The 15,398-nt window shown below is 27.5% G+C and overlaps 3 protein-coding genes across 7 annotated transcripts in view; all 3 read right to left on the reverse strand.

Moving 5' to 3' along the window:
- Positions 1-15,398, reverse strand: part of LOC149886160 (uncharacterized) — a 102,396-nt gene that overhangs the window by 48,395 nt on the left and 38,603 nt on the right. The window lies entirely within an intron of this gene.
- On the reverse strand, positions 1,216-6,460 carry LOC145183939 (putative tRNA (uracil-O(2)-)-methyltransferase). 5 transcript variants are annotated; one of them, XR_016454416.1, is made up of 13 exons: positions 5,909-6,460; positions 5,587-5,695; positions 5,273-5,510; positions 5,036-5,104; positions 4,801-4,908; positions 4,551-4,622; positions 4,353-4,453; positions 4,010-4,065; positions 3,560-3,682; positions 3,116-3,401; positions 2,897-3,013; positions 1,866-2,430; positions 1,216-1,724 (listed from the first exon to the last, which is right to left on the reverse strand). XR_016454416.1 is itself a non-coding variant. In XM_080059438.2 (12 exons), exons 1-12 carry the CDS (start codon positions 6,246-6,248, stop codon positions 2,228-2,230), a joined length of 1,827 nt encoding a protein of 608 aa, XP_079915564.2. In that variant the 5' UTR covers positions 6,249-6,460; the 3' UTR covers positions 1,692-2,227. The 5 variants fall into 5 exon arrangements, 1 of the variants encoding a protein (XP_079915564.2); XR_016454415.1 differs by having other exon boundaries at positions 1,692-2,430; XR_016454418.1 differs by having other exon boundaries at positions 1,692-2,430; positions 4,322-4,453.
- LOC145183938 (uncharacterized) lies at positions 6,422-14,485 on the reverse strand. Its single transcript, XM_090093795.1, has 11 exons — positions 14,358-14,485; positions 14,049-14,092; positions 13,934-13,967; positions 12,291-12,425; positions 11,780-11,946; positions 11,491-11,595; positions 11,110-11,181; positions 7,908-8,048; positions 7,508-7,700; positions 7,225-7,376; positions 6,422-7,111 (listed from the first exon to the last, which is right to left on the reverse strand). The coding sequence occupies exons 1-11, from the start codon at positions 14,389-14,391 to the stop codon at positions 6,851-6,853; spliced, it is 1,338 nt and encodes a 445-aa protein (XP_089949921.1). The 5' UTR covers positions 14,392-14,485; the 3' UTR covers positions 6,422-6,850.

Raw genomic sequence — 15,398 nt, forward strand, 5'->3', positions numbered from 1 at the left:
GTATGCTAAAGCATTCAAATTGTTTTTAAGACTTAAGGGGTTTATTGAAAATATCGCGTAATATCTTATTTATTTTTAGGGCTTTTTACGTTGGTTTATCGGTGTTTTAGTCACTGAAAATTTTGTAATATATATTTTTTATTGATCCACAATTTTTCTTTATATTTTTCTCAATCTTTCGTTTTTTGTTTATTTTTATTATTATTATTTTTTTTTCAAAGAAACTCAGATTCATTGTTATTTTTAAAATTTTTGCTTCTTTGCTTTCCAAAAGAAAGTTAGTTGCATGTAATATTTATGATTACGTTTGGCACGGAGTGTAATATTCATTTTAGCGGTAATGACCCTATAGTAAAGACTAACTAAACGATTATAAAGAATTTTGTATGTTGTTTTGACTTTTTGTAGTCAACATTATTTTTTATTTACAATTTATTTTAGTTATGTTTAATCTTGCTTTTTTTAAAAAGTTTTTTTTTTTTTAATTAAAAGTAATTATATAACTGAGCAAGTAATTTGTGCATCTATAGAATTGGTAACAATTTTGATTACTATAGTGCACTCCGTTTACCGGCTATTTTTCTTGGGATTTATATTTTGCTTTTTTGTCTCAATTTAAAATCTGTTTTGTTTTATTAATCCAGAGGTTTTTATATTTATACGAGACGGCTTAAATCAGAATTAATACTAAACATCGACAACATTGTGTGCTTTTTAAATTTGCTTTTCTAGCGAACAGTTTTCTGTGTCACAGAAAACTCTTATGTGAGTTTTTAGTGGTTTATAATTGGGCAATTAGTCAACTCTATCGTTAAAACAATATTGCTAATGTTTTTTTTGTTAATTTACTGTCAATATTTTCATATTTCGACTAATTAGGTCCAGAATTGACCAAATTAAACTAAAGTTAAAGAATTAGACTTTTAACAAGAGTGGATGGAGGTAGTTGTAATATTCAGTAGCATGAAAAGATTTGGGAATAATTCTATTTTTTCAGTTTTTCTTTTTTAAACTTTTTTCGTCTCCTCTTTTTTTTAGTTTCTATTAATTTTTTACTTCTTTGTATGATTGAACTGAAACTTTCACAGAAGTTGAGTTGCACCAAAACTTGTTTTATGTTTAAAAAACTTTCAATTTATTATTCCAGAAAGATGTGCAAAATGTTTGGGAATAACTTGTAATGGAAATTTTAGGTAATCAATAAGATTTAACCTGTAATGGACACTTGAGAACAATTTTCTTTCGGAAAAATAATATTTATTGATTTTGTTGTATGTTAAGGATCGCTATCTGAACGATTTACCTTGAGATTACGATAGCGATCTGACGATTTACCGTTCTTTGCAGTATTACAGATACTTAATTTTATTAAAAAGATTCAGAACTATAGAGTATCTACTAAAACTTCTGATTTTCTATCCCAAACCATCTCGTTTCCTCCACTGTCGAATCAAAGTTTTGTTTTAGAGGACGACGAACATATTCTATCTGACCCAAATATCAAGAACATCGATTCATCTTTCCAGAAAATTTTTGCCCACTTTTTAAAAGTCCAATTTAAATATTTCTCAGGAAACTTGAAGCGGATTTTCCTGTTCATCGCAGTAACACAGGGCTAAATTGATACTTCGCTTTGAGTTTGTAATTCAAATAATGTTTCCCATTGTCACTTTATAACGAAAACCCAAACCTTTGCACTCTACTGTAGATATTGTACAACTCCACTGTAATTACAACAATTAGCAAAACAATTAACATGTACAATTACAACAATTAAGTAGCAAGAAAAAAGCTTTAGAAAAATCATAATACGCTATTTATAATCAACTACACTCCTTAAAGTGAGACACTCGAAATATAATCACCCTCTCAAACTTTGAAATTCCAAAGGATTAAAAGCAATTAAAACTTATCACGAAACATTGCTTAAATTCGATTGCAGCTGTCGTGGTCAAGCTGCAGTATCTTCTGTGTGAATGTAATTTTTAACCACACTAAAATCCCCTTTAGTTTTTAAAGTTACGGAAAACGATGCTCCATCATAATATTTATGAATTGATATCCAATGTAAAACCAACCTAATCAACTTCTCTACATTTCTTGTCTGCGCGAAGACGGAGGTAGGAGTTGGGTGTTATACACCGATGGAGGAAGGAGCTGGGTGTCTATCCTTCATACAGCGTCTAAACTCAGTTTGCCGAACATTGAGTAAATAAGCATAGATTATTTATACATTAATAATAATGTCTTCATTTCCGTGTGCAAAAGAACATTGCTGACTCGACAAAACACAGCCTTGAGGATGCTCACTGAAAAACCAACATAATCTTGACTTAACAGATTTAGGATTCTTCTTAGAAAGAGACTTTTTAGAAGGTTTTAAGTCTTCAACTTGGCGATAGTCTCGAAGTGATACGTAGCCATTAACAACTAAAGTAAAAACAAAATTATGAATTTGGAAAAATTGTATGCTCTAAAATTCTAGAGAATTCTAAGGCATATATATAACTAACTAATAATACGGTAATTATATTGTCAATTAGTTATAGACCAATTTAATATATTATCAAAATATATTTTGAAAAGTTTACTGGAAGCTTATGTATTTTTAACTTATCTTATAAGATGTATTTTCAACTTATCTTAAAAGATGTAAATGACTGTTGAAGGAGAAAATTTACATGGAAGAAATAGGATAGAGAAAGATGGGGGACGGATGGACGGGGAGTAAAATTGGAAATAATGAGAGCATGTATTGTTACACAACATTTGCCACGATAATCGGTCTGGCCAAAAAATTGGTAACAAGATTCCTTACTACTTTTGATAGATTTCTCACATTCAAGAAGTTTTTCATTTTCATAAACAAAAATTTGTAAAATTTAAAGCGTTTTACCTTTAAAAATATTTCTATGATTTTTAAGAAGGGTTTGCAAACCTCCAAATTGGCATTTTAATGCGAGTAATACACTAGAGTCAAACATGGACGATAAATCGTTCAAATGGATTTGACCTAAAAACAAAGTATCTGTATCCATTAAATCCGAAAGTTCTTCGAGTAATTCAGCTTTTATTAAGGAATCAATATTAAAAACAAAATGAAAGCTCATATTACCCCCACTATTCCATTCATTCCATGAGAAGCCTTTAGAAGTAAGTTGTGTATCATCCCAACTTATTTGAGGTAAGCGCTCTGTACAAGACAACAAACACTGAAACACTTTATTTTTGATTAGATCTATTACATCTTTATCAACATGGCTACAATTTTTAGGATCATTGTTTATTTTGCGAGGGGTGAATTCAGGTGACGACTTAAATCTTATCAATTCTAATATCGATAACTCTGTTTTTGTTTGAGCTTCAATTGGATAAGTTCTAACTTGACCAAGTTGACAAACCTAAAAAAAAATATTTTAACAGTAGTTTTACAAAGTTAATATTGATCATGTTGTTTAAAACTTAGATTAATTTTGATGATCTTAATAACAAACACAAACTGACGATCAAAAATAGATAATTTTAAAAAAGGCAACAAACAGACAGTAAAGAAAAATACTCTTTTTGTAGAGGGAATCCTTAGTATATCTTCTTTGACACTAAAACCACACTGAATACCAATGTTAAAGACATATTTTAGATATGTTAGATACTGCGAACCGCTTTGATCTGTACGATGGTACTAAAAACATTGAGACAAATCATGTAAAAAAAAGTAAATATTTAAGTTTTAATTTTAGATTTTAAAAAATGTAAAAAGAAAATCAAAACTTCAAATAGCAATAAAATATTTATAGGTATTATGAATATATAAACCTAAATATTCTTAGGTCTTCGACTGTATATACATCAAAGCTGAAATATTAGTTGATAAAATCAACCATATTTCATTTTATTAAAATTTGAAAATGAAATCAGCTTCTTTTTTTTCCAGTTGCATAATATAAATTTTATTTACTGACCCATAATTTAAGCCTATAAAATATATAACAATATAAACCAACCTTACTGTGAAAGTCGAAAAAACAGCACGGAAGCACAAAATATCTTGTTGAATATGACGATCTAAAAAAATGTCTTAGATTTTTAACAGTTAAATTGGGCTCAAACAATAATGTCTGAATTGTACAGCTTTTTTTACATTTAAAAAATTTGACTATGTATACTTTTTAGAAATAACTTTCGTCATAGTTTGATAATAAAACAATAAAAATTGCAATAGATCTGTAAAATGACATTTACCAAAGATAAAAAGCAAATTTTTAAAATTCATTTTTATTTTTTTTGTGGTTTTTAAAATTATCCTCTTTTTCATTATTACCATTTTAAATATCATTTTTTAAAAAGTTTGCCTTGCTGCTATAACTGGAATCCATGGAGTTAGCTCATCGGAATGGTTCCCAATTATCCAATCTTCATTAACTTTAAGAACATCTGGTTGTAATGAATTTTCCTAAAAATCAGTTAGATAATTAAATAATTTTATAACAAATTATAGTATTCATGATAACCTAAAATTATTTAGACAACAAAACTTCCATGCAGAATACCTCAAGTATTGAACTTTTACTATAGTAATTCCAGATTTTGCGTTTTGCAATATCAACTCCTCTTCCAGGGTGCTGAAATGTGTGTATATATATATAATCATTAATCCATTATATAATATTAACTCAAGAATAAAGAAATCTTTCAAATCACTTGAAGAAAACTTTAACTAAATTACTTTTAAACTTTGAAGAAAAATTATTTACAGCAGAAAATTTTATTTAAATCATTTTCTAAGATTTAAAAACTTGCCCCCTCACTCGACAGAATATGTACAAGTAGTCCATTACCACAGCCAAGATCAACAAAAGATTGCTTTTTTTCAAGCCTTAAATTCTCTCTTTCATCTTTCCATATCAACTAAAAGTGGCAAACCAACAAACAAAATTGAAATTAGGCAACAAACTAAAAACCTTTAGATAATAACAAGCAAATAATAATAAGCAAATAATAAAAAATAAATAATAAAAAACAAATAATAACTAACAAGCAAATAGGCTGCAATTGCAATATCTTCAAATACAAACTTCATTGGATCTGTACTTTCTGGCCAAACCTTCACAGGATTCATAAAAAAAACAACTGGCGTTTAATTTTTTGAGTTTATAAGTTAATTGTATAGTAATAATTGATGGATTGTTGTATCATTAACTGAAGCCGCATTTAAAAAAGATTTTTAAAAAAAATTTTCAAAATTATATATTATTTATAAAATTAATGGAACCTCAACAAAATATGGTGCATATTTCTTTTTTATTTCTGTATACAGTTTTATATAAGCTTCAATGTTTACAAGAGATAAGGATTGGCTTTTACGAAGAGGCTCACTGGATTGGTTTGCTGCTAATGACCATGCTTTTATTTTTGGAAGAAGATAAAAAGACAACCAATTCGTTGATGGTAACAACTCTTTTGATGATGAATCATTTGTGTCACATTCAGAAGTTATGGAATAACTCAGACTATACACAATATAGTTTTTCTTAGAAAAGATTGCACATAATACAAATTAACTTTTAAAAAGGTAAAAGATTTAACCTTGAGATCTCTTGATTATAATCAATGCAGTAAGCATCTTTTAGGATGCTAACCTTCTGGCGTTCAGTCCCACATATTGGTACAAACAAAGCTTTTACTGAAGAGGAATCTAATAAAGAAAAGCGATATCAAAATAGTTGAAAGAAACGTATTCTGAAAAAAAGAAAAATTTATATTTATTACTGATAACTTATATCAAAATTAAATTTTGACCAAAATTTAACTAAAATTTAACTAAAATTTAAATCATAAAATTTTATATTAAAACAAATAAAAGTAATTCTAATCATGATAGCAAAATATTTCACTCTTTAACTTTTACCTGAGCTGATTAAAACAAGTTCAACTATTGCTTCATATCTTTCTAAACACTTTGGAAAAAGTTTTCGAAGTATACACTTTCCTGGTAAATCTTTTGCTACGAAACACAATTGCACCAGTTTTGTTAATTCATGGAGAGAAAAAACATTTAAAAAAGATCTTAACTCTGAAATAATTGCCAAAAAGTGGTCTGAGAAATCCCTCAAATCTTTCTGAAATATATACACACAGCCAGCTAGTCTTCTATTTAAAACTTGAGGTTTTATGCACCAGATATCTATAGCATCTAACACATCTGTTGAAGTGCAATTCAAGATTATATCTTCTTTTTTAATTAACATTACTAAGTAACTTAAAAAAACTAAAAGTAAAATAAAAATCACAAAACTCTCATTAACATTAAGCTAATTTAATGATTACATTTTTTTTATTAACATTCAAATGTAAAACATAAATTAAAGAGCATCTTAAAATTTGTTTCTTAACTGAAAGATTAACTATAAATACTATCAACTTTACTGTGTTTGTATTTTTTAAGAAAGTTTATAACTAGTTAAGAAAGTTTATAACAGTTTTCAAAAAATGTGCAAAAACACTTTCAGAAAAAAACTTTTTTTTTTTGAACATTCACACATTACAAACCACTTTGTTTATTGTTTAAGTAAAATCATTATGAAAAAGTTTTTTCAGTCCACAGCATAAAGTTATCTACAAAAAATTAGAAGAAAATTGTGTACTTATTCAATATTCAATAAAGCATAAAAAAATAAAAGCATCCAAGTGGGAAAGACAATGTCGGGGGAAACTTGACAAAAATATAGCTAAAAGTTTTTTTTTAAAAAAACTTATGTTTTTTTTCCAAATAATGATTTATGATAAAAATTGTCTCCTGTTTTTGTCTTGAACCAAAACTCCAATCATTTTTAAAACTCAAGCTGCCATTTTATTCAATAACTTCTGTAATAATACCTGTGCCAACAGTCTTGCTTCCTTCTCTCATTGTAAAACGCAGTCCTTTTTCAAGAGGAGTAGGATGCATTAGTGTTAATGAAAAACTGGCATCTTCACCTGGCATCACAAACTCTTTACCTGGATCTAAAACAATGGTGGCTGCAACATCTCCTGTTCTCACATACATCTGTGGAGTATAGTTAGAGACAAAAGGTTTGTGGCGCCCACCTTCTTCTTTTTTTAAAATATATACCTAATAATTTACAAAGCAATCATTCTATAACCATTATGGTCTTTCCATAATTATATATCCACACTGTACCAACAGATAAACATATTAAATTTGTATAATTTCAGTCTAATTACCTGAGCTTTGCATTTTGTGTATGCTTTAACTGTTCCAGGTGCACAAAGGACCATTCCTCGTTTGATATCTTCGCGCTTTAAACCTCGAACTAAGGCACCAAGGTTATCACCAGCTTGACCTTGTTCAAGGGATTTGTGAAACATTTCCAAGCCTTAAAAATGTAGAAAACACTTTAAAAAGCATCTTTATATCCTTTATAATTTAAGTAACAAAGAAAAAGTTTTTTAGTTTTTAACAAATAAGCAAAGAATTTATGAGAAAAAACAACAACAAGGTTTTTACCTGTTGCAACTGTTTTAAGGGGTACATTACTATGGCCAATCAATTCCAACTCATCACCCTTCTTAACAATACCTCTCTCGATACTTCCTGTAATGACTGTACCTCGTCCAGATATAGAGAAAGCATCTTCCACAGGCATTAAAAATGGTTTATCAAGATCACGCTTTGGTAATGGAATATGAGAGTCTACTGCCTAAAATACATAATTTACAAAGAAAGTTTTACATAATTTACATTTTATATGTTAGAGAAAAAAAAACTGAAAATAAAATAACTTTATAGAAAGTGTAAAAAACTGAAAAAGTAAAGTTTTTTTCAATTTTCAATAAATTTCTAGTTAAACTTTTGTTTTGTAAAAAAAAAAATGAACAAAATGAGTCAATGATACTTTATTACTTACAGCTAGAAGCTCACGAATTTTTTCCAATCCAAGCTCAGGTTTTTTGCCTTCTAATGCACATAAAGCAGACCCTCCTATCACAGGAGTGTTCTCTCCATCATAACCGTACTCTGTCAGCAACTCTCGAATTTCCATTTCAACCTATCAAAATAGAGAAATTTTTTTTGTTGCTAATATGCAAGTGAAAAGTTCAAATAAAACCATACTATTATGACATAATATCTTTGCACAGAATAAAGCAGAGAAATTACATAAATCTCAAATAATTCTTTTAGAAGTGAGTGTTCTATGTTCTATTTTTTCATGAAATGTAATTTATTCAGGAGTTTAAAACCTTTGAATATTTGAGGAGTAAATGTCATGAAAAAAGTATAACTTTATAGAATTAGAAAATTTGCAGTAAAGGAAAAAATAATTGAAACTCGAGTTTGAGTGAAAAAGTTCTTAATGTACTTTATTTCTACTTTTGTATTTTTGCTTAAAGGTAAAAATTTAAAATATGTGAGAGCATAAAGATTTAAAGAAATTCATTTAATTGAAAAGATGAAAATTTAGACAACTAAAATTTAAGTAAAAACTTGAGAGTATAAAGACTGAAATTTCAGCTAAAAAGAGCAAAATTTCAACACAGAATTTTATTTTTTTATTTTCAAAGTTTAAAAATAAGTACATTAATAAGTTTAAGATGCTTGTATGTATGTATGTATGTATGTATGTATGTATGTATGTATGTATGTATGTATGTATGTATGTATGTATGTATGTATGTATGTATGTATGTATGTATGTATGTATGTATGTATGTATGTATGTATGTATGTATGTATGTATGTATGTTCTTACATATTTACATACATACCGGCACTTGATTTGAGACCAGCGATTAAAAACGGTATTTACATTTCAAAAATAAATATCTCTGATTTTCATACTTGCACTTCTTTATTTTTGGATCAAAAATAAATAGAGCACAATAAATAAGTGGATAGAATAGGATATGGGCATTTTTGCACCCAAAAATTTGCTTATATACAAAAGTATACAAAAGTGTGTGCTGAGTTCTTCCATCATAAAAGACAATAAAAGTATTATTTTTAACTGTTACTTAATTTTGATTAAAGACTTGTAATTGATATTGAAAATATAATTTTCCTCATTGGTAACTTCTTGTAGATACTTTATGTAGTTCCAATATAGTATATAATGACTTGCAAATGAATATACAAATATTGTATTATTTGAACTGTTTATTTTTTTTTAGTTTCTATTTTGTCATACTAAAATGGCTCCAGTTTGAGAATTAAGCTTTAAACAGAGAGTTCGCATTGTTTTACTTGATGAAGAAGGTGTCTCAGAAAGAAAAATTGCCGAAAGAATGAAAATATCAAAGACTGGAGTTCACAATACTATCAAGCGTTTCAAAGAAACTGGTCAATATTGTGACTTACCACAACCTGGACAGCCTAGAAAGATAGATGAACATGGTGATCGTCGTATTACAAGATTATCAATGTCAAACAGAAAATTAACAGCTCCACAAATAACGAGAGAATACAATGAAACTGCTAAAAAAATTGTTTGTGTCCGGACAATAAAAAAACCATTTGATGAAAGCTGGACTTAGAGGGCGTGTAGTTGCCAAAAAACTGTTGCTAAGGAAAGCAAACAAGGTTAAACAACTACAATGGGCTCGCTAACATGCCAACTGGACAATAAGTCAGTGGAAAACAGTAGTATGGAGCGATGAGTTCAAGTTTGAATTATTTGGCAACAAGAGAAAAATATTTGTACGCCGGCACCAGAATGAATGTTACATTCCACAGTGCATTGTGCCTACTGTTAAGCATGGAGGAGGTTCAGTAATGGATGGGGTTTTTTTTGCAGGTCATAAAATAGGAGATTTGATCAGAGTTCGTGGAATTATGAAAAAGGAGCAATACAGAGAAATTTGGAGAATCATGCCATTCCATCTGCTCATCGAATGGTGGTTCAACGCCAGCCTGTTCTTATGTAAGATAATGACCCAAAGCACAAATCTAAACTTTGTACAAATTATCTGAATCAACTAGTACAAAAAAGCCTTACTTTAATGGACTGGCCTGCGCATTCACCAGACCTCAATCCCATTGAGCTTCTTTGGGATGAAATAGACCGGTATGTGAAGAAATTCCAAGTAAAATCTGAGGAACATTTATGGGAGTTACTGCAAATGGCTTGGAAAGCTGAACCTTATAATTTAACTATTTAATGTTTGTTAAGTTTTCTATTTGTTTAGAAATATTTGTGAAGAAAACTAAATAAAGTATTTTTTATGAACTAATTTGTAGTTTTTTGATTCACTGAGAAAAAAAAAAAAAAAACATAAACGAAAATATAACTGATAGATTTAATTGATTTTTAATAGAATTACTGTTTTCTCATCACTGGTCTCAAATTAATTGCCGGTAGTATACATACATGCATACATGCATACATGCATACATACATGCATACATACATACATACATACATACATACATACATACATACATACATACATACATACATACATACATACATACATACATACATACATACATACATACATGCATATGTATGTATGTATTTACTATTATTAATTTAGCATAATTATTTCATACTAAAAAGGCTCTGTTGTGTCTGTTGTGGATGTGATAGAATAAGGTTCTTCCTTACTCCCTTCGAATTATTATATATATATATATATATATATATATATATATATATATATATATATATATATATATATATATATATACATATACCAATAAATTTATTACAAAATTGAGAAGCTTATATTCATACAACATTGTATTATTTATTAAATTACAAAACATATCTGTACATATGTCAGTCAGTGAATTTTATAAAACCCTATATTTTTTTAAAATTTATAAACAGAACTTCCAAATTGGATTGACTATTACTATACCAACAATCTTTAATTATTTTCTTTTGTAACTAACAGGATTTATGGCATGAAAACAATAAAAACAGAGAGATCTTTGTTTACATGTTGTTTACAAAAACAGTTTGTACAATCCTGCATGGTAGATACTTGCAAAGATGACAAAAATTATGCAGTTAATGTGCTTGCATTAAATAGATTGAAACTATGGAGTGTATGTAAAAATTATAACAACCAATAAGTATTTATTTTCAATTGAATAGTAAAATTCAATACCAAATCCATAATTTCTTTATCATCAACCATATCAGCTTTGTTTATGAAAACGCACAAATTTTTTACTCCAATCTAAAATTACAAAAACATGAAAAGTTATCATTTTAATTTTAAATACTAAAGTTTTGAAATGTGAAATGTGTTACATTAGCAGTTATAAGTTATTTTGTGACCAAAATTAAATACATACATACATACATACATACATACATACATACATACATACATACATACATACATACATACATACATACATACATACATACATACATACATACATATATATATATATATATATACATATATACGGAAATAACTTTAACATTGAAATAATTTTAACAACAGAAGATATTTAGCAAAAATAAATGCTAACAATAATACCTGATTTGCTAGGAGTAAATGCTCTCTAGTTTGAGGCATTTGACCATCTGTAGCAGCAACAACAAGTATTGCTCCATCCATCTGTGCAGCACCAGTTATCATATTCTAAATGAAAAAAACATGTTTTTTGAAAATTTAAATAACAAGAAAATAATTAATATTTATATAAAATATGAAAATAAAAATAAATGATTTTTTTACCAACCTTATTTCTATTCTTCAGCAAACAAATAATAAAAAAATTCATAGACTTTTAAAAAAAACGAATAAAATTACATCACCAACCTACCTTAATATAATCAGCATGCCCAGGGCAATCTATATGTCCATAATGACGGGAATCTGTTTCATACTCTACATGTGAGGCATTTATTGTAATTCCTCTTGCTCTCTCTTCCGGAGCATTATCAATTTCAGCATAATTTTTGAATTTTGAACCACCAGTTTCTGATAAAACTAAAAAAAAAATGTGCAAAATATTTTTTTAAAAAAAATAGGCGACATAAAAAAGTTCTAATTGTTTTAAGTTATCTTTCAGTTAACTGTCTTTGAAAACTCAATTGGACCTATCATTTATTTTAACTTATTCATTTGACATTGGATAATTTTTTTCTTTGTATAAAAAAAAAAGCTTATTGAGGCTGGAAGTATAGTATATTAGCTGGCTATTTACTAATACCCTTGACTTGCTAGCTAGTCATTTACTTCAATCTTAATTAAGTCTCCATGAAATAGTGGTTTTTTTAGATTTAAATATGCAAAAATTTGACATTATTTGTAAATTATAACTATATAATTGCCTTTAGTTATAGCAGCTGTAAGAGTAGTCTTTCCATGATCAACATGCCCAATTGTCCCAATATTAATATGTGGTTTTTCACGAGAAAATGCCTTCTTTGCTACTACTTCAGCAGCATATAATCTAATTTGGCCAGCTAAATCAAAAAAAAAAAAAATTTAACTTGGCAGAAAAGATGACAAAAAGAAATTAAATAACAATATTTGAAAATTTTGATAATTTACAAGAATTGAGAAACAAAACTTCAATGAGACAAACAATAAAAAAAATGTTTAAAGACTATATTTTAAACTTTAATTGCAGAAAAAAGTATTTGACCAGAGTTAAAATAAACTAAAGCCTTCATTTAAGCATTGCAATAAGTCCATTTTGTAAGCTAAGTTGATAAAAATTTACCAATTTCTTTTTGCAATCCTCTAAATTCTCTAATGTGGCCAAAAAAAATTACTTGAACTTCAAAAAATACTATTTACCGTAGATTTCCCTAATTCCGAGCAAAATCATACTTAAAATTGAATAACTCCGCTTGCTTTTTGAATTTCATATTAATTTTTTTAAAAATATAAACTGGAACCTAATCTGAATCGAACCATATTAAGTAACAAGTATATTTATTATAAAAATATTGTTAATTTTTAATTTTAAAAAGTAAAGTTTTTATTCAGAATTAGAAACACATATTCCTAATTCCTAACATACAAATCTCAAAAAATGGCATTCAATTTAAAAAAGTATATAATTTATACTAGCGTAGACCTCTTGATAAGAGTTAGGTAAAAAGATTTTTAAAATTTAAAATTACTTTTACTTTAATGTAAGGGTATAACATTGTTTTGGTGCAGATAGTGCATTATCTATTTATCAGATCGTGTCTTCAATTATTTTTTTGTAATCAGTTTAAAAAAAAACCTTCACAGTCACTGCCTGTTTCTGTCAGTTAACCAGAAGAAATCTCAATTATTAGTATCAGGTTGGTTGCAGTCTTAGCAAATGCTTCCCGATTAATCAAATAGAAAGCTTTTTTTTATTAACAAACATTAAGATAAACAAGGCATTTAGAAATTCAATAAAAAGGTTAAAAGTGTTTATAAGTGTCTAAGTTAATGTCGTTAAAATACTATTGTTAAATATTATTGTTAATTATTTGTACATAAAAATGCTAACTTTTGCAAAAAAAAGTGCATTCCAAAACCTGTTTAGAATTTGGGAAACGTTTTAATTATGCAGAAAAGTACTGTTTTTAAGATATCTTACGAATTATTGCTGATTTTTGACTTTTTTTTCAGATAAATAATCACCATCAAATTCTACATCGGACAGTACCCAATTTAAATTGTTTTTTTTTTTTAAGTCAATTTTATATTATTGGTTTTTCAGGGCTTTAAAAAGTGTTTTGCTTGCAATTAAAAAATTTAATGGTATCAATATATATTTTGAAAATATTTTTTTATATTCTCATAACCCTAGTCTTCCAATTTATTAATCAGTTTTCCTTTTAAAAATCCCAAAAAAACAAAAGATGGAACAAAAAGTGAACTAAAGCTGTTCGGAATTAGGGACTGTTCAGAATTAGGGAAATCTACGGTAAAGGGTGATTAAAATTACATTAAAAAATCAAATTTAAAAAAAAAAAAACAAACTCACTTAATAATTGACGAAAAACAAGACTTTGCTGAAACTAAAATTTAAATGTACAAAAATGAGATTGAAATACTTTAATGGATATAACAATATAAAAGAATGATAAAGTGAATCTAACCTTTCCAAGCACAACTGAGTGTGACCTAACACCACCTAGTAACACTATAAAAAAAATCTATTAGATAACAAGAGTGGTTTGTAAAACTCAAACAAAATTTAAAAAAATAGTTATTCAATTGCTTTGTGTTATTGCATAAGAATATTTTAATGAATGATTTGCGTAAAACTAAGTTTCCATTAATAAACAGACAATTTCAAAATTTGTATTTTTTAGGGAAAACTTGTTAAAAAGAGATTTGAATTTAACAGAATAAGTAATGCCAGCAAGAGTACTTCAGTAATAATAATATAATTCACATAATAATACCTTGTGATGAGATAAGCTTAAGTGCACCATTCATGATGACTAACTTTCACTTTAAGTTTTTTATATAAATTTGTAAAAATATTTATATATAAATATAAAAATAATTTTGCACAACATTTTCTTATACTATATACATTATAGTTAAGCCAGGATAATATTCTACATACATACATACATACATACATACATACATACATACATACATACATACATACATACATACATACATACATACATACATACATACATACATACATACATACATACATACATACATACATACACACACAGACATACATACATACATACATACATACATACATACATACATACATACATACATACATACATACATACATACATACATACATACATACATACATACATACATACATACATACATACATACATACATACATACATACATACATACATACATACATACATACATACATACATACATACATACATACATACATACATACATACATACATACATACATACATACATACATACATACATACATACATACATACATACATACATACATACATACATACATACATACATACATATACATACATACATACATGTGTATTTGCAATTATAATTTTCCTCAAAATACGCACATGTCTGAACTTTCGGCGACCGTAAAAGTTAATTCGAAAAGTTTTTAAGAAACTAAAAAGACCGTATTTGCAACACGACATCCAGTTCATTTATTACCACATCTTCAATTGTCTTACTTTATTTCAAATCTTTGGAACTACATATGTTCGCAAAAACATACTCCTAATAGTGTTACATATTTTACTAATGAAAATAAAAATAACCTTCTAATATTGTGTTTCTTTCACACCCGTGAACAAATTTAAACGCATCATATCTTTCTAAGAAAAATCCTTTTATAAATAGCACGCTTATAAGTTCCCGAAATAATCTAGCAATACATAAAGATAAACTTTTATTAAAAAAATGAAATGTATTTGTTTGATGACTAGTTTTTACTTCATTATAAGTATAAAGATACTATATGGCTA

The sequence above is a fragment of the Hydra viridissima genome, unplaced genomic scaffold, assembly GCF_058129835.1.
Source record: "Hydra viridissima isolate aposymbiotic clone 2 unplaced genomic scaffold, HvirCarnegie_v1 scaffold_7, whole genome shotgun sequence".
Classification (NCBI taxonomy): Eukaryota; Metazoa; Cnidaria; class Hydrozoa; order Anthoathecata; family Hydridae; genus Hydra; species Hydra viridissima.